Source organism: Bidens hawaiensis, unplaced genomic scaffold (genome assembly GCF_021521415.1).
Source record: "Bidens hawaiensis isolate Kalapana, Puna unplaced genomic scaffold, B.hawaiensis_p1.1 tig00079149_1, whole genome shotgun sequence".
NCBI lineage: Eukaryota > Viridiplantae > Streptophyta > Magnoliopsida > Asterales > Asteraceae > Bidens > Bidens hawaiensis.
In genome coordinates this window covers 4920-25283 of record NW_027503542.1, presented here as the reverse complement: position 1 = coordinate 25283, position 20364 = coordinate 4920, and the positions used below count along the sequence as shown (strand labels likewise).

At 33.4% G+C, this 20364-nt stretch overlaps 2 protein-coding genes and 1 pseudogene across 3 annotated transcripts; 1 reads left to right on the top strand and 2 right to left on the bottom strand.

The window, feature by feature from the left end:
• Window positions 1–2963: 2963 nt before the first annotated feature.
• Window positions 2964–4686, bottom strand: LOC143607053 (transcription repressor OFP17-like; annotated as a pseudogene). The gene is made up of 3 exons (XR_013148868.1): window positions 4664–4686; window positions 3956–4263; window positions 2964–3254 (listed from the first exon to the last, which is right to left on the bottom strand). The product of XR_013148868.1 is annotated as a transcription repressor OFP17-like (transcript).
• A 4240-nt stretch (window positions 4687–8926) lies between these two features.
• On the top strand, window positions 8927–14179 carry LOC143607054 (putative sugar phosphate/phosphate translocator At1g06470). Its single transcript, XM_077082630.1, has 11 exons — window positions 8927–9390; window positions 9965–10134; window positions 10744–10829; window positions 10907–10956; window positions 11070–11137; window positions 11816–11916; window positions 12730–12742; window positions 12838–13022; window positions 13675–13761; window positions 13854–13948; window positions 14062–14179. The coding sequence occupies exons 1-11, from the start codon at window positions 9164–9166 to the stop codon at window positions 14177–14179; spliced, it is 1200 nt and encodes a 399-aa protein (XP_076938745.1). The 5' UTR covers window positions 8927–9163.
• Window positions 14180–14733: 554 nt separating this feature from the next.
• LOC143607052 (aspartate aminotransferase, mitochondrial-like) lies at window positions 14734–19474 on the bottom strand. Its single transcript, XM_077082629.1, has 10 exons — window positions 19280–19474; window positions 18340–18425; window positions 16989–17195; window positions 16777–16882; window positions 16579–16683; window positions 16334–16506; window positions 16034–16193; window positions 15214–15309; window positions 15028–15122; window positions 14734–14940 (listed from the first exon to the last, which is right to left on the bottom strand). The coding sequence occupies exons 1-10, from the start codon at window positions 19457–19459 to the stop codon at window positions 14868–14870; spliced, it is 1281 nt and encodes a 426-aa protein (XP_076938744.1). The 5' UTR covers window positions 19460–19474; the 3' UTR covers window positions 14734–14867.
• Between the last annotated feature and the right edge of the window lie 890 nt (window positions 19475–20364).

The following is a 20364-nucleotide window of genomic DNA, read 5'->3' as shown; positions in this document are numbered from 1 at the left end:
TTTTTCCATCGACCTGAAACTAACGACGTTAGGATTATGTTAGTTGCGAACCGTTAGGAACAAATACGTTAAAAGTTGGGGACCGTCAGCAGCCAATTCGTTAGTTGGAACCGGTAATGACCAAAAAACGATAGTTGGGATTAATATAAACCAATATACCGTTTAATTAAAAAATCAAAAGGACTACTACAGTCTGGTGAATCATGGTGTGTAATATGGTGTTTCGTCCCTATGAGGTTAACGGTTCTTTTTTTATTAGTGACATTTCGTAAAAATTTATTCGTTGGTCGTTAGAAAAAAAAAAATAATAAAAAGTCAGTGATTATACTTACCTGTATGAGCAGGCCGAAGCTTCCAAGAACGGCACTGGTGGCATGGGAGGCAGCGGTGGTAGTTTCGGTGGCTGAGGAACAGGTTGCCGGGTTGGACGGAGGTGGCAATGTAGGCGTAGGCATAGATGACCGTGGACAGTTGGACATTGGCTGGGCAGGTTGAGATATTAAATGATCAACTGTGTAAATTTCTGTATCAAACATTTGAAACACTAGACTCAAACTTTGAGCAGGACCCGCAATTGCCTGGCAACCCTGCCCGTCACCAAAAAACTTGTGCCCGACAGCCACTCATATCCGGTGCGCCATTGAACCGCATTATGTAGTTCCCTATCCAGTTTGTTATTTCTTCGCTAATCACCTTGAGTTGCCCGTCCTGTCCCGGGCAAAGCGATTGATTACTTTTTATGCCTTTTAAGAGAATAAAAAATAATAACAACAATAATATTAGTTATAGTAACCTATGAAAATTAATCATAAACACAAAATTCCATTTCACCATCTAAAATAACAAAACTAGCTACATAAACTATATATTTTATTTTAACAAGTAAAAACCATATAACAAAATAAAAACGTTAATAAACTATATTAGGAGGAACAAACCATAATGATCATCTAAAAATGAAAACATAAATAATGTGATATCCTATCGTCCTACTTTAGTCCAGCATATTATATAACTTCTATTAATGGTTTTTATAAAAAAGATAGGTTGATTGGTACATCACAAGTTGCTCCAAAAGTGTAGCAAGGGAAAAAAAGGAAAAGGAAATATTATTAACTCGTCAGATATTTTACAAGTTAAGAATGAATATTATTACAAAACTCTTAAATTTTTTAAAAACTTAAGAGAATCTTTGAAAACTAACGTTTTTTTATAAAAATTTTTGTATGTTAATGCTATTTGAGTGTAGTTTTATCACTCTTTATATCTACATTTACGATTACAATTATGAAAAATTAGTTTTTTACACATATCCAATTTTTTATTTACATATATGTAAATTTGTTATTACATAAATTTTTCACATATATAAACTTGAGATTTATATATGTAATAAATTTTTTTTTATATAAAATATGGTAAAACTAGTCTCAAACAATGTTAATATATGAAAAAAACTAAAAAAATATTTGGTTATTATAAGTTTCTACAAGTTTCTTAACTTTTTTAGAGTTTTTAAATGATACCAAAAACTCTACGAGTTAATATGCATGTAATATAATAAAAAACTCAAATACCATAATCTCTAAGATAATGATAATAATATATACTAACCGGTTAAGGGTAATCAAAGAGTGAAAGTTTGCCATCTTTGCACCGGTCACAGAAGACTGAGCCACTGACCATGGCATCTCCATTGGCTCCACTAATGACTACACAAAGAATGACAATGGTTGTGACCAGACCCATTGTTCTGACCAAACACATGAACCCACTTAGCAAAAGCTCAAATATTCTAGAGAGAGAGAGATGAGATGATAAAGTGATAGTTGTAAATGTGAAGTTGAGGGTAGGAGTTAATAAATGAAGAGTTGGTGTAATGAAAACACTCTCAACTGTACTACAATTAATGAAATCTTGAAAAATCATGTAAATGTTGAACCCTTTTTCACATGCACAAAATTAATAGTTAATCCGACCACATTTGGAAACTAACAGCAGGAAGAGAAGATTATTAAGATCTCCTTACTTACATAATGAACCCGGTTTATTTGGTTTATATATATAATATATAGTATCGATTTCTAGTTTAAACTCGTGTTAGTGTAACTAATTATTGTTGAAATGTTGTTTAATATTAGTTGCTTGTTTTAAGTATTGTGTTCTGTTTTTAGAAGATGTTTTAAGGTTTTGATTTATTTGCATTTGTCTTTCTGTTTGTAGCAAAATATCACTTTTAAGTGAGGGTCTACAAAGCTTTGAATGTTACATTTTGACACAATTGGTTGCTTCATCTTAATCAACATAACACTATGTAAGTAAACTGTAGTTCATATTTAACTTATTTTTTTTTAGGTATATTGGTTTTTTATTAATCTCAACTATCATCTTTTGATCGTTGCGGGTCTCAACTAACGAACTGACTGCTAGCGGCCCCGTCTTTCAATGTATTTGTTCTCAACGGTCTGCGGACTAACTGAATCCTAACGTTGTTACTTGCAGGTCACCGGAAAAACGTTTTTTTGACCAGAAAAGTTACATTTTTTATTGGAAACACCACCTGAACACCGCAACTACCACCAATTGAGCACCACCAACCAATTCCGACGATGGTTCTAGGGTTCTGGCAACGTCAACAAATGGGGCTTTTACTAGAAAAAAGTTCTTAAAGGTCTGATCCAACATTACAAAATGTTTGGGACGAAAATGTTGAGTTTTCCTGAAAAAATGTGAGTTTTCCGGCCAAAAACGTTTTTCCTGCGACTTGCAACTAGCGACGGTATAATTATGTTAGTTGCGGACCGTTGGGAACAACTTCATTAGTTGGGACTGATAGCGACCAAAAAATGACGGTTGTGATTAATAAAAACCAGTATACCTAATTTTTATGGGTTCAAGTAACAATAACATATAAGCGCAACCGAATCCAAATCCCTATTCAACGAATACTCAAAATGTAAGATTGATACACTTTTATCCGAGTTCACGAAAAAAAAATCAAACTCTACACTAGGCTACGAATATCGTCTTCGTCATTATCAGCATTGCTAGAAAATAGATCCTTACAAAGCTCCCCATAAAACCTACACACCAAGTTCATAAACACGGGACTCTTTAGGTTCTTCCAGCAGTAAAGAAGCTCTTCCACATCCACCAAATCCTTCATTTTCCTTCTTCTGCTATCATCTTCAGTAAGTAATTCTCGAACTTCTGGCAAGCGTCTTCTTCACCGTCATTTTCTTCTTCCACCGTCGCTGCAAAAAATATATTAAATCCTCACGGTTTAGTCCAACCCGTAAATCAATGAGTAATAATATAGAAATGACACACTCCTAGGATTTGAACATGGTTTCGAACGTAAAACCTAATAAAATTACTAACTACGTAGGTTTAAATGATGGTTCTTTATAGTGGTTCAATATTCCACGTATTATTTGAAGAGGTTTTCCAGTTTTAACTACATAGTTTTAAATGATGGTTATTATCAGTGTTCACAGGTGAATGCAGAGAAATTATTTTTTCTAAGTTTACTCTTCACGTCAAAATTTCTTTAACTTCGTTTACAATTTTTTTCCTTATCATGCGTCTTGATTGTGTAATGACGAGTAAAACTTGTCAAGTTCATGATAAATTGTGGTCGAAAAAAATTGGCGAGGAAACATTAAAAAACGGTATATTTTATGTACTTAAAATGTATTTAAAGATTTCTCATCTAAACTTAAATGCGTGACACAACCGTACATATTTATTTTTCCTATATGTGCGTATATTTATGTGTATGTGTGAGGGGGCAGGGTTCAAACAAAAACCATTAAGTATTTATTTTTAATTTTTCTAAAATAATTTGACAAACCTTTTAGCAACCACGTGTCGTCACTATAGACCAGTTTTTTTTGACGAGATATACAAATATATAGTATCAATATTAATTTGTTGTAGTGCATGTTTTCCATACCAGTTCTAGCCATCTTGATATACGCCGGTGTAGGTGGTGATGGGCATGGAGCTTTATGCACGTAGCCCGCATCCGAAAAGCTCTTGAGCTCCATAACCCGATCCATGTCTCTCTTCGTTCTAAACAACCTAAAAAACGACGTTAAACAACTCCAACTTCGTGTGTTTTTGGGTTTAGTTTTGTGAGACCGAAGACTTCTTCTTATAAAGATTGGTTTCTTGAACTTAAAGAGACGATTGAAGCTTTTGCATGGACCGGTAAAGAGTTTCTTGCGCGTCAAGGTACTAACCAAAGGTTTGGTGACTATGCTTTAAGCTGGCTTTTGTGTGAAGCAATTGGATTGATGAGTGAAAGGTTGCTGTTTAAATGGAAGTTGGTGTTGCAGTCATGAGTTGTGATGGATAATTTTATTAAGTAGAAGTTGGTGGGTTGATGAGTGGGTGTCACATCTTTAGTTCAACAAAAAGAAGTGGTATTCATTAGGACATGAACAACATAATAATTTTAGAAAGTGTTTTATAATAAATTAATTTCTATCTTTGGATTCTAGTATTGAATGAAAGTTTAGTATAACTTCAAACTAAAAAATTAAACATTTAAACAAGTATAACTTAAGTTTTGATTATAAATGTAGGTGATTGAGAGGCATCCTCCGGTAAAGTTCGTTGAGAAAAAGGTGTCAAAATGCGTTAAAAGGTCGTAGATAACCTCATTTGCACGCTTCCGTACATGCTTTAGATTAAAAAGGCTAAATCCGTAGATTTTACTTAGAGATCCCGGGTGTGTACGAGCCCTTAGCCTCTTTTAGTCTAAAATTTGCATGACGCGGCTGTTGGGACCAAACACGAACCTATTTCGTGCGATAACATAACCCAAGCGAAACTCCCGCGCGAAATTGTTAGATTTCGCATCCCAAGCGAAACCCGTTGTGATGGTCGGCGGAAACCGTGAAGGTTGGTGGCGGCGCAGGGAGAAGAAAGAGAACGGCGACTGGAGGTAGGGAGGCCGATTTAGGTGAAGGTTCAGCGGCGGTGGTGACTGGGAATAGGAGATGAAGGAAGAAGAAGAAGACTAAGATGGGGGGTGGGGTGGGGGGGGGTACGGTTAAATGGGTGCTAGGGTTAGGGTGGGTGTGGGTAGGTAATAATAATAATAATAATAATAATAATACTTTAATAATAAATAATAGATATAATGTTAAGAGTGTATGTGGATACAAGAACTAAAAGGAAATTCGAACCCGAGACCCGACTCGTCTAACAACTCGTGACCCGCCTTAAGTAAGGAATGTGAGTTGACGGTGAGGCAAACACAAGAACCTACCCGTTAAAGAAATGAAATATTAATTGAGTTAAGTATAAATCCGAACCGAACACGCTTAAGGAAACGTTAACTTGTAAATGCGTGAGAACGTGAATTAATAATAACGGGGTGAGTATATATATATATATAAGGGTTGTATTATAATAATATTTATACTTAAATAATAAATCTATAATAATAATTATAGCAAGTTGTTAGTAATAATGATAATAATAATAATAATAATAATGTTAAAATGAAAGGTAAAAGTAATGGTACAAGGTATATGAAACCCAAACCCGTAACCTGTCCTATGATAGACCAAGGATTTATGGGACCCATTCAAGTAACACTTAAACATAAAAGCTCGTCATATCGATAGAATAATTGAAAGGAACATACTGACGGAAGATAAGTTATAAAACATTGTATATATATAATGCAAAGTGTGAAGACGGAGACTTAAGACAAGTTAAGAATGTGGATTAAAATAATAAAGAAATAAGATAATAATAAATAAAAAATTAATAATAATAAATCTCGTTAAGAATGCAAACTAATCAAGCCGATTCGTTAATAAAATAAAGTTAAGTAAGTTAAATTAATACGAACGGTTAAAGAAGGTTACATGTCGGTTCAGTTAACTTAAAAATTAACCCCGTTAACTTTAGAGAGGAATAACATGAGATTACAGAGGATTAATATGTGTATGTTATTAACAGTTAGTGAGGCACAGTTGAAGAAAGGAATGACTATTAAACGGTGAACGCAACAGGATCCAGGTGAGTTCTAGCCCATTTCTCTGTGACGTTTTTTCGGGGCTATGTGCATACTCCTATGTGTGATAATTGAAATGCTTATCCTAAGTGATAAGTGTGAGATACGTTTATGATTGTGCATTGAATGCTATTATTATTATATAATGTTTAAATGAAAGATTTGTATATATATATATATGAATATTATATATACATGAGACAGGTAAAGTATGCACGTACAATAATGAAAGTATGAAATGAACGTATGGATAGTTGACGGGACAGGTATGGTCGTATGGTTAAACGAGACAAAGGGATCAGACCCTAATAATATCTGAGATTGTGATAAAAGGGATCAGACCCTAATAATATCTGAGATCGTAGGGACCAGACCCTAATAATATATGAAATTAGAGGGACCGGACCGTATTAATATATGGGATAGAAGGGACCAGACCCTTGCAAATATCTAAGATTGAGGGACCAGACCCTAACAATATCCGAGATGGTAGTAGTAGCATAGTTTACGGTATACCTTAGGAAAGTAGTAAAGAAGATGTGTAAATATGTATGTACGTACGTAAAGTGTATATGAATGAGTTATAGTAAGTAAAGTACGAAATACGTATCTTCGGACGCGTATAAGTATGGACGTGAATGTATTGTATGTTAATTAAATAACTAGAACTCACTCAGCATAGCTGACTTTTAGTATGCACGCAGGTGAGTAGGATGAGACAGGCGGCTTGAGAGGGACACGTGGCGAATAAAGAAAGACTGGCATCGAAGGAAAGAAGAGACATGTGTTAATTATATTTTATGTTTAAGACTTATGTTATGTAAGAATGATTGACGTTTATGTTCCGTGAAATGTTTTAATTAACTCTGATTTTTCCGAATTATGTGAATGAGTAAATCCAACCAGCGAAAAAATAGGGTTCCCGAATCGAGGGCCTTACATTTTCGAAATCAAGATTTTCGATACTGGTACCGATCTCATCCTAATTTGTAAGTGACTTTCAAATAAAAATCTTGACATACCCAAATTACAACCACATATTATATTTCATAAGTTCTTATCTAGCTAGCTACTTCTTCATTCCAGTCATTAATTGTTTTGGGTGGCATGTTTCCCAATAGATATATTAATATCTAGCTAGATAATAATAATAATAATAATAATAATAATATCCTATGTAATATGCACCCACCTCAATCTGTCTTTTGTCATAATTTGGCAATTTTTTGTCAGGCTTTTAGGTCATGCCATGAAAGGCAATACATAAATTTTATGCCAAAACAAAACATACAAAGCTAAGTTCAAGGAACTACATCATTAAAAAAAAATAAAAGCATGTCACACTTAAAAAGATGTCATATTGGTTAAGAATTATCAAACAGGTAGCATGTATAAATTATTAAGTTTCAAAAAGTTTTTTTTTAATTATTTTAGCTATTCTATAAGTTTATAAAATACAACAACATTAAGTTATATGTTTGCCATTTGATGATAACTTTTAAAATATATTATTTTAGCTATCTTCGTCTAGCAAGGGTCGGGAACAACCAAAACAAAGGATTACAAAGAGAAATTATTCCAACTAGGACAATCTATATCCAAACATTTCGCTCTATTTTTGATCCACAGAAACTTAAAACCTTTATCTCTCAAAGGATTGCTTCGATCTTCATAGGTTCGTTCTCGAATATAAGTATTTTCTTAGCTCCCCAAATGCTTCATGCCTCCATATCATTACCATCATTATCGACTTCACCATTTGCCTCTTATGTTCCTTTTCCGAATCCTGATATAAGGAGTTCAATATACCTTTTATCGAATCAACTACAAAAGAAGTTAGCTTACACTATCTACTAATGTTACTCCAAATCACCCCAACTTATCTTTCTACTCTAGAAAATAAAAATAAGCTTCACATTATGAAATTAATCTTAAATATATATAAACGAAACCTTTAAAGCTCTTTGGTCGCTCCTTACATTCTCTCAAGCCACCAGCTTACTTCATTTGTAAATTGAGGTTTCTCATGCATTTGACCCGAATTCACGGGCATGGGTCTCACCAAACCATGTATCTATTAAACGGGTTATAACATCTCATTAAATTAAAAATTAATCTCACCAAATATTTGGTATGAAAATCCTATAAAAATAGGGATATATTAAAAATTAATATCCGATTAAAAAAAGGATATTGTTTATAATTAAGAAACAATTTTATAGTAAAAAAATAAGCGGGTCGCGGGTCTCATCAAACCCATATAGCTTTTAAACCAGGTTATAACATCTCCAGATAGCTTTAACCGGGTTATAACATCTCATTTATTTGTGAAACCTTTTAATTATCAAATCCTAAGAATATTATTAATTTTTTGCAATAAATAATATTAAAATCCAAAAAATATATAAATATTAAAAATAAATAACTTAAAACAACCCGTGGAGAATAAAAGCTAGTTATTTTATAATCCATACAAAGTTACAAAACAAGAATTAAGGAAACAAATATCTATCTGTTAACTTAAAATTTACTGAAAGTATATGAATATCCCTTTATGTAACACACACCCACCCACTTCTCAACCAGAGACAACGTTGACACCAAACCCAACAATCTTTCCTAAGATCTCACTTCCATTTCCCACATATTTTGTCGGTGTCACTGTTTCTCACCCCCAATTCCTCACACAGGTGCGTTTACACTTCTTAAATTCATTGTAATTATATGGTTTTTAAGCTGTTTCTGTTGGTTTTCTCATTGAGGCATTTGGGTGGTGTGCATAACACTTAAAAGATTTGAATTTGGTTCGATTTGATTTGATTTCGTGTTTGTTCATGGTGATTGATCGAATAACAAAATACCCAGTTTGACTTATGAGCTGCTTGTTGGGTTTTTGATTGAGGCATTTGGTCGAACTGGTGGTGTGCGTTAGACTTGATCGGCCGATTCGTGACCTCGGTTTAAATTCGGTTAAGATCTAACGAAAAGATTCGGTTTTAAACCGGAATTTGATCGAAGAACACTTGAATTTTGGATTTGGAGTGTTTGTGGAAATTGTGTTCTATGATAATAATAATTAATAATAATAATAATATTTAGGTCTTGATTTGATTGGTGTAAAGTGTAAAGATGAGTGGTTGTAGCAGTAGTGAAATGGTTTCTGCTGCTAGCCCGAGAAGAATTAACACGAATGAGAAACGGGTTACGTTCGATATTGAAAATGATTCTAACGGAGAGTTGAAATATGCAAATAAAGATTTTGTTGATAGTGCCAAGAACCCGATTGTGGTTGCGGATATACTCAAAACATTGTTTTTTATACTGGTTTGGTATACGTTCAGCACGTTCCTTACATTGTAAGTTTTCTAGAAATATTTGATGGTAAATAGTTAATGTTATCTTGACTCAACGGTGTGCAAGAAACCGAAAAAACCGAACCGAAACAAAAACTAACGGTTTGGTTTTATGTTTTTGTAAAGTTTTGGTTTTGCATGAAACAAAAACCGAAAAAACCAAACCGAACAGAATATATAGATTTTTATTTTTTATATTTATATTTCAAGTAATTTAAAATTTTGATAAATATGTAACTCATATATTTTAGCCCAAATGTATAATAATCAATTTTTTTCTTTATTGTAATCGTTTTGATTTTAATGAGAAATAGCAAATCCATTATTTTGTCAAAAAAAAAAAATCAATTAGTTATTGATTAACAAAATGATTTAGGCCCAAATTTCTTATTTTGGCCAATTTTTTCTTTTATTGGCCCAAAAATTTCAAGCTTAAATGACAAAACCGAACTGTATTCAAAAATTTAAAAACCGAAATTTCCGATTGGTTTGGTTTTAGCCCAAAACCGACCCAAACTGAACCATGCACACTCCTATGTTGAATTATAGTCATGTATGGTGTTTTGTCGTTGATTAGGTATAATAAGACTCTATTGGGAGATGATTTGGGAAGATTCCCTGCTCCTTTGTTAATGAATACAATTCATTTTGGAATGCAAGCCGTTTTTTCAAAGGCGATTGTATACTTTTGGTCCGAAAGATTCCAACCGACTGTACCTATGTCATGGAAAGATTACTTTATGAGAGGTAAAAAGTTGGAAAATATTGTATCTTTTAAGCACTTATATAGTCAATGGTAATATTAATGCACCGAGAATAAACTAGCTTGGGCGTGTTACTTTTTTAGTTTTTTTTTATGGAACGAGAAAAACGGAGGAAACCTTTTAGTTTTTTTCTACATTTTTAGTTTTTTATTTATATTTTGAGTTATAATTTTTAATTATTTTTTTGAATATTTTAATGAGGGGTTTCTGAAATCTCAACCCATTTTAAAAACCCCTCATTAAAAAATTCAAAAAAAATAATTAAAAAATGATAACTCGAAATATAAATCAAAAACTAAAAGGTTTTCTCCGTTTGTCTTGTTCCATAAAAAAAAAACCCCTCAAGAAATGTCAACCCGTTTCAATCATTTTCTTTTTTTAGGTTGACCCATTCTGAGTTTCAATCATTTTCTTTTTTTAGGTTGACCCATTCTGAGCCATTATATACATTTTGTTACAACCCATTCAACCCATGGGTCACATTTGCCACCCCTAGGCGTATATTTTATTTTAACATTCTTTTTACTAAATTGATTAAATTTTATTAACTCTGCTAGTTACTAATCCTACAGATCCACTTTGAATTTGACAGTTGTACCAACTGCTGTTGGAACCGCACTTGATATTAATTTGAGCAATGCATCACTCGTTTTCATATCGGTTACATTTGCTACCATGGTTGGTCAACGTTCTCACTTTACTTAATGTTGAAATAGTCAACGCATTTGACTAAAATTTTCTTTTTTGTTCTGTAGTGTAAATCTGCTGCTCCTATATTTCTCCTGATATTTGCTTTTGCATTCAGGTAAATATGTTTATATGTTTTGAAAAGGTTATTATTTATCAACAAATTGGGTAATTACATTAAAATAATGATGTATATATTTATTTCTGAGGATAAAATCTTTTTATCTATAGGTTGGAGTCTCCAAGTTTTAAACTTTTAGGCATTATGTTGATAATATCTGCTGGGGTTTTATTAACAGGTAAGATGTTAATTTAGGCATGTAATTATGATTTTAAGTTAATATAATCTAGGGTCAAGTTATTCTACAAAGGGGGACAAAATTGAGAAGGATGAGAAGGATTTGTAGCAAAAAAAAACCCTAAAAAAATAATGAAAAATTAATAAAAAAAATCATAACTCAAATTTTAATACAAAAACGAAAAATATAAAAACACAAAAATGTTTCCACCATCTTCCTCGTTCTCAAAAAAAAAAAATGTTGAATGAAAAGGATCATTGTGTGTTTTTGTTTATCATTGTGTTTTGTGTTTATTTTTGTCATTGATTGTGTCTTTTTTTCTTGATATTGTGTTATATTACTCAACATCGTGTCATATTTTGTTCGGCATTGTATTATATTTTGCAATCTATTGTGTCTTTTTTTGTTTATCATTGTGTTGATTGTTCATTTCAGCATTGTGTCTTTTCGTCGATTTTTTTGGAATGGGAATGACAGGGAAACATTTTTGGTTTTTTAATTTTTTCCATTTTTTATTTATATATTGGGTTATGATTTTTTTTATTATTTTCTTTGAAATTTTTTTTTTGAGGGTTTTTTTGTGTGATCCGTTATGTGATCTGTTGTTTGCTATGATTTATTTATAATTTATATGGTAGTTAGCTTTTTTTTAATATTATCATGAATTCCTAATTACAGTTGCAAAAGAGACCGAGTTTGATTTATGGGGTTTCATTTTTGTTATGCTTGCTGCTGTTATGTCTGGTTTTCGTTGGAGCATGACTCAAATCCTTCTTCAGGTATTGATCATCTCTGTTTGACTGTTTGTGATGATTATTAGAGTTGGCAAGATGGGCGGGTCGAGTCGGGCCGGGTTGGGTTGGCCTGCAAGTACCTTTTTTGTTCGGTTTTTAAGTTTTCCATAAATAATTAATATGCTGATTATGGTCACAAAAACAAAATAACCACAATAATGATCTAAATCTTTTCAATCTGTTGGACGCACGTTTTTATTTGACCCGTTCGCAGTGCTGCAACAATCCCGACTAGGCACCGATTAATCCCCGATTAATCGCTAGTCCCCACTTCACTAAGCCAATTAATCGGTCAATTCAAAACCGGCCAAAATTGGCGGTTTCCAGCGAGTTTCCGACCAAAATCAGCGGTTTTTCTGGCCAAAACCAGCGGTTTCCAGCAAGATTCCAGCAAAAACCAGCGGCTTCTAGCGAGATTCCTGCCAATTTCCGGCCAAAATATGTTTGTGTATGTATAAAACTGAAAATTACATATAAAAATGTGTGCGTGTATATATAAAACTGAAAAATATACATTAAAGTCTGATCCAAGTAATCCCAATTAATCCTGATTAATCGCTGGTCCCCACCCGACTAGCGATTTTTACAACACTGCCCGTTAGAGATAAAAACAATCCATATCGATTCATTAATAAGTAATGCGGTTAAAATTGCTACCTCTGGGAACCACTATACAAAGTAATTTTTATATTTTTTGTTCGTTTAATCGTTAAATATTCCTCATTACTAAATACATGTTTCCTTCTTTTCCGGGCTGGTCAACCTGTTGGTCATTATTGATTCCTATCCAACCTAAAGAAAGAGGTCTATGGTAAGCAATTTCCTTTTGTTCGGTTTCATGATATTAAACGAAATTTATATTTTATAATATTAAATATTTATGCTGTTGGTTTTAACTTTTAACAGGTTTGAAAAATCCTTTGACCTTAATGAGCTATGTAACCCCTGTAATGGCCTTATTAACTGCTCTGCTATCTCTAGTTATGGATCCTTGGGGTGAGTTTAAAACCAGCAGTTATTTTGATAGTTCATGGCATATTATGAGGAGTTGCTTCTTGATGCTTTTTGGAGGAACTCTTGCCTTTTTTATGGTAATTTTTTTTTTCAATTTTTTTTATACAAATATGGTGTATTGGTTTTTATTAATCCCAAGTATTGCCTTTTGGTCACTACCGGTCCCAACTAACGAATTGGCTGCTGACGGTCCCAAGTCCCAACTTTTAACGTATTTGTTTCTAATGGTCTGCGTCTAACGGAATCCTAACTTCGTTAGTTTCGGGTCACCGGAAAAACGTTTTTGGACGGAAAACTCACATTTTTTCTCAAAAAATTTTCGTCCCAGACATCTTGGTAACTTTGTATTGGACCTTTAGGAACCTTTTTTCTAGTAAAAGCCCCAATTACTGAGGTCGCCGGAAACCCTAGAACCATCGTCGGAATCAATTGATGGTGCTCAAGTGGTGGTAGTTGGTTGGCGGTGGCGGTGTTCAGGTTGTGTTTTCCGGCAAAAAAATTGACTTTTCCGACAAAAAACGTTTTTCCGGCGACCTGAAACTAAAAGCGTTAGGATTCTGTTAGTCGCGGACCATTAGGAACAAATACGTTACAAGTTGGGACCGTCAGTAGCCAATTCATTAGTTGGGACCGACAGTGACCAAAAGATAATAGTTGGGATTAATAAAAACCAATATACCTATAAATATTAATAGAGATGGTAGTAATATATTACTGTTTAACTTGTAGGTATTAACAGAGTACATTCTTGTTTCTGTAACGAGTGCGGTTACGGTTACCATAGCTGGAATTGTAAAGGAAGCTGTTACTATTCTGGTAAAAATAAGATGCTGTAAATGGATAATTATGGTTTATCCTTTGATAATAAATTGTTTTGCTAATAATAATTTTGGTGTTTATTATTTCAGGTGGCAGTATTTTATTTCCATGATGAATTCACATGGCTGAAGGGAGGTGGTCTAGTCATCATCATTTTTGGTGTGAGTTTATTCAACTTGTACAAGTAAGTCATCAAAGTTTATTATTAAATAAAATATCTCATCCCACTAATTATCTCTTTCTTGATTATAACCAAGTTTTTTTTTTTAATTTGTTATCAATTTTATTGTAATTCAGATATCAGAAGTTACACAAGGAAAAATCCGGGCCAGGTGAGCTGGCAGGTTCTCAAACCTCGGTCCCTGCTAAATATGTTATTCTGGAGGAAATCGATGACGACGAAACTAGCCCTTGATCACTTAAGATTTTTGCCAAAGGTCGATTTTGATGATTGCCCGAATGATCAATGTTGAATTCTCATTTTGTTAACTAAGTGTACACTAATAGAATATGCACTGCCCATTTTGTTATCATTCGGGCTTTTTTCTCTGGAAAAAACATTTTTGTCATTCGGTTTTGTTGTATATGTCGAATTCTTTAGTTCTTGATAATCAAGAAGTGTTAAATGTGTTCGTACCTGTTTACTTATGGATATGATTATGTTGATTTAGGTTTTGTTTTACTTTAAATAGAACAGACTTAAGTAGTTACCCAAAGTGGCGTTAATCAACCAATGAACTGTACTTGGTTTTGACTACTATAAGTGACATGTTTTAATCCGTTATCCAACCCATCTTTTTGTAAATCATAATTGAACAAAAGCGTGTACGAGTCGATGCAACACACATTATGAAACAAATGTGTCTTCTTCAAACTACGCAGCAGCTTTATCCGCTACCAGTAATCGCCCGATTTACGTCCTTAAACAAGAAATCAACTTGTCAAGAACATGTTTCACAACAATTAACAATACAACAATCACTATCCGCTACGAACAAACAAAACTCATAACCAGTTGAAGTACCTTAACCTTTTTATTTTGTTTGAATAATTCTCAACCTGAAAACTAGTTTTAACCAAAAACCTCAAGAAATATATGAACTTTACGCAGCTTTTGTAACCTCATGGATAGCTTTTGCTAAGTATTCAACATTTCCGCTTGTGACCCCTGCCATACTGCACCATACACATATCTTGATTAAGTTTCAATTACAATAAATAAATTGGAATTTTTTTTTCTGGTGTTTTTGGAATTATTATTACCTAATGCGGCCATTGCGGGTCATGTAAATATGAAATTCTTTTGTCAAGCGATCAACTTGTTCGGGAGTCATACCGCTATAGCAGAACATACCAATCTGTTGAAGATTATAAATCATTAAACCATGATTATAATGTAAAGTCACCAGAACTTGTAATGACTACTGATGGGTAGATTAGTAAAATTACTTGATTCGTTATGTGTTCCCAGGATAGGGGAGAGCCCAACTTTTCAATGTTTTCCCTAAGAGAAGTTCTCATTCCGATTATACGGTCAGCCATACCCTGAAAAGTCAAAACAATGATGGTATAATGCACATTATTATTTTTAGAGTAGGAAAATATTAATACATATTTGACTTTCATCAAATATCAACTGTTAAGTCTTCAGGACTTTTGGTTGATTCATAATGGCCAAGGATTGAAAAAGATAGCCAAGGATTATGACCCGTTGCTAAAAATATAAAATACATATTTGACCTTCATAAAATATCTTCTTTTTCCTCATTTTTTATTGCAAAAAAAAATTCCATCAATAATTAAATGCTAAAAAGAAAGTGAGGAAGAGGTGAAAAAATAGGTGGATTCGTTAACGGTGAAAACTGGCAGTTTTAGCATGAGTTGAAATGGATCAGATTTGTTGGATTACCCAAAAAACTTTTTGTACAAATTTTTATTGGCAATTACTGCCGATTATGATTACAAAAACTATATTATTTCAACCGTTAGTGACTACATAGCCGAATTGACCCATTCATAAGCAAAGATGTCAAGTTGTCCCCTCTTATTGAAAACCTTTGACTTTCATTAGATAAACACTAAAAAGATGAGTACTGATAGATTGGATATAATTTTATATATTCATATTTGTATTGGTTTATGATTAGGAATTTGTATTAGTATAGAATATCTCTGCATAAGAGATATCCTTGATTACTTGTAATTTAACTATTTAAAGGGAAGAGAATCGAGCAGATTATCCAAGCAAAATAATTATTCCTTCAAGTACCTTGACTTCCTTGAGCCACAATTGCTTCAAATCTGGATCACCGAGGATGGTTGAAACAATAAGTGCCCCATGAATGGGTGGATTACTGTACATAGGTCTTGCAAGTTGCTGCAGTTGACTTTTCACAGCCACGGCTTGTTTTTCATCTTCACATACCAAACTGCAAACAAAAGTTTGTAACTTTGCATTACAAAACTAACTTCATGAAGAAAAAGAGGTCTTTTTTGTTAAAAATATTGATTTTAGCTTTTAAGAAAATAAACAATAATCAAATCAAACAAATACAGAATAGAGAATTACCTAAGGCAGCCAACTCTTTGACCATAAAGACCCATATTTTTGGCATATGATTGTGAACATCCAATTAAATGACCATCTTCAAGGAAAATCCTAATGGATTTTGCATCTCTTTCTGGATCACCACTTGCAAACCCTTGATAAGCCATGTCAAAGAAAGCAAAATGGCCTTTGACCTGAAAATGTCAACATTAAAATAAAGACTAATAACATAAACAAACAAGATAAAAACTATTAAATGTACCAACCTTAAACTGGTAAGATATTTCTTTCCATTGTTCAACTGTAGGATCGACTCCAGTAGGATTGTGAGCGCAAGCATGCAGTAAAAAGAACGACCTGTTTGGTGCATTCTGAGCGACAACCAATAAAAGTTTTTAAGAAAAATTGAAAACTACTTCCTTTTAAGAAATTTCATACAATAACAGCTAATGTATTATTAATACCTTAACATCATCCATTAGTGAGGCAAAATCAAGACCTTTTGTTTCTGGATGATAATAATGGAATGTTCTTTGTGGTACATTAGCATCTCTCCAAATGTTATGGTGGCTAAAATTTAAGATTTTACATCATAAGCCAACAAAAAGTAGATAAAAAACGACAACATTGATGGTCAACCGTCAAACTTGGAACCGAATATTATCAATATACTTACTTGGACCATGTAGGGACTGGAATATATATCTGAGAATCAGGGGAAAACCGTTTCTGAAAATCAGCAAAAATTCTGCATGCACCAGTGCCAGAAAGAGATTGTATTGCTGCAATTCGTTTATCTTTAATCAAATCGGAATCTTCACCATATGCCAACTTCAATGTTTCATCAACCATTTTGTTGCTTCCTCCCATTGGAAGATACTCCCTGAAGGTAGATATGATTAAATAGGAGAACAAAGAACAACTCAACAACTTATAATAATTTTAAGTGTTTCCTTTTTCAATCAAATCATAAAATTCACTGTTGGCTATGCAAAAACTCGGATCTTAATATCTTATACACTGTTTTATTTAATATAACTTTTCCATTTGATTAATGCCATCATCTTGAAAGTTTCATGGAAAAAAAAAACCTTTAAAAATTATCATTACAACAAAATGTCAATCAAAATTCCAAATTAATTTCATTTTAAGTTGAGGATGCCAGTTGAACATAATGTATGTTGTAAGTCATTGTTCATGTGGAGTTGTCCATGATAATATGATAATGAAATATGGATGTAGCACTAATAGTGTCTGCAGTGGATCCCCACTAAGAATTCACTATCGCTAAGAATAAAAAAAGGAAATGCCAATCATGGGACCAAAGAAACTGTAGATGATGTATATCTTTGTTATCTTTAAAAAAGCATATAAAAAGGTGAAAAAAGTAATGCCATGAGGATCAAAATGGCCAGTGGGATTTGAAAAGAGAATGTATACTATGCTATGTTGTCAAAAGCCCTTCAAGGGGCACCTAGGCTCTTAGGCAAGGCGAGGCATAGGGAAAGCGCCTAGCTGCCATCCAGGTGATCCAGCGACCTTTAGGCAAGATTCCGGCCAGTTTTTCTCCGGTTTTCTAAAAAATCCAGCAAAATTCTTCAAATTCTGGATAAACTGATCTGAAACATCAAAAAATGGCCTCGAGCCAGCCCAAACTAGCCCTAAACAAGCTTGAAACATGTTTAAAACTCCAATAAATGGTATGTTTATGCTATGCGCCTTGTTTATGACTTTTTAAGTGCCTCGCACCTAGACCCAAGCTCACCCATAGCGCCTCGCGCCTTTGACCACTATGATACTATTCATGTAACCAAATGATAGCATGAAATTTAAGCAAAAGCTAGTAATTATAAAGAGTTTTTGGCATCACAAACTTAAATTAATAACTCAAAAGAACACTTTACTGTATAGCTTTCTCTGCATGGTCATAAATCACTGTACCTTTTCTCTCTATTTTAAATTCATCAATAAAAAAATTGACAAATAAATCATGAAACATTAGCTCGATTATTCAATTTACCACTCACATGTTCAAATTTCCTGCGATTCGTCTTTCTGCTTCCCTAACACATTCAAGCACAACCGGCTTCCCGTTATCATCGCGATAAGCTCCCTGACAAATTCATTGGAAGTTAATCCTAACTACTTAGTCAATACGTGAAAGTCAAAGGCCATGAACAGTAATAGAGTCCAGATTTTGTTTTCATTTATTATTAATATGTTTATCCGTTTAACAGTTTGATTTACTTGCATGTTCATCTAGTTGTCTGAATTACAAGTTTGGAGTCATAGCAAGGTTGAATTAGACAAAATTTAAGAACAATTAGCATCTAAAATCAAGCTCGAGCTAATCAAGCTCGTTAATTTGGTAGCTTGTCGGTTTTCAATTCGCTTCATTAATTTCGGTTAATAACCAAAATCAAGCTCGAGCTAAAAATTTTGCTTAGAAATACATTAAATGGTCGTGTAAAACATGAAATACATGAAAATATTAAGGTACGGTTAACCAACTGTTCAAAAACCGATAACCGATGTTCGGTTAATTTTTAATTCGGTTCGGTTTCGTCAGTTTTCAGCTCAGTTATTACTCACTCCTACGAATTAGCATCTAAAATCGAAAACATGAAACACATGCAATGGAGATATAAGAGCCAAAAATACATGTAAACATGAACAGTTCAGTTAGGTACAGTTAATTTCAGTTAACCAAGCGTTAAAAAAATAACTGACAAACAGTTCTGTTTCATCCATTTTCGGTTCTGTTATTGCTCACTCCTACAAATTAGCATCTAAAATCGAAAACATGAAATACATGCAATATGAAAACATGAACAGTTCAGTTAGGTACGGCTAATTTCGGTTATTGCAAAATTAGCATCTAAAATCGAAAAATAATAAAACCTAGGGTTTAATGAAATTAACAAATACTAAAATCTGGATAAATAAATAAACCAGAGAGAGACTTACAACGCCAACATTAACTTTATCCGGACTCGGATCCGCTAAAAACGCTTCGGTAACACCGAGAATCGGATCCTTAGGTGCCGGATTGACGTGTTGCCACCACGACGACATGAATCGTGAGCCTAGTGAGACTGAGTTGGAGCTCGTGAGTCGTCTGGTTGTCATCGCTGCACGTATAGCCATCGATTGGATGTTAGGGTTGTGTGTTGTGAAGGATGGAGTTAGAATTTCGGTGGTTGGTGGTTTGTGGAGGTGAATGGAATGGAATTAATGTGGTGTTGATGGAAATGGCCAACGGAATGGAATACAGGTAGCTTAACTGACTGACGACATTGGAATGCGTAAATATAGGGTCAGAAATCAGAATCAGATCATTTTCGAGTTTTTATTTTTTTTCATTTTTTAATTGTTTTATTTTTGTCAAACTTTTGCAGAAAATTGGACGGGTAACGGTTTAACCAGTCTGACCAGTCGAACAACTTTCATTTAAAATATGGCAGTTAGGGTTCAACCTGTTCGGAATTTCGGTCAGACCTGTCTGAAAGATTTGGACCGACCGGTTCTCTGAAACCGAGCGAACTGCATAGAATCAGATCGGTTAAAAGCAATGTTGTAAAAGCAGGTCTCCAAGGTCGAGTACTCGCTACAAGGTATGGCGCCACGGAAAGTTTCTTCAACTCCGCCTAGTTACTGAGAATCGATCAAATATGGTCAACCCCAGCCATAACCGCATCTAGTCGGTTAACTTGGGTCAATTTTGACTTAAAAAAGAAAACATAATTCATAGTTCTATAATATTATAAAAAAATATCACTTTTTTAGTTGATGATTAGCTAATTTTAGTAAAATTTAGTATTTAAAAATATATATTCTCTTACTTATATCGACATTCACTTATTTTGTTATAAACATTAACATACTTATGATATTTAACATATATAGTTAATATAACAACATTGGTCTTAACTTAACTCTTGTTTGAGGTTTTTACTATTTACATAATATTTTTGGATTATGTGCTCCTTTTTGTATATTTAATTAATTTATTTACGGGTGGTCAATGAGTTTGTGGCGGAGTTGTAAGCAAG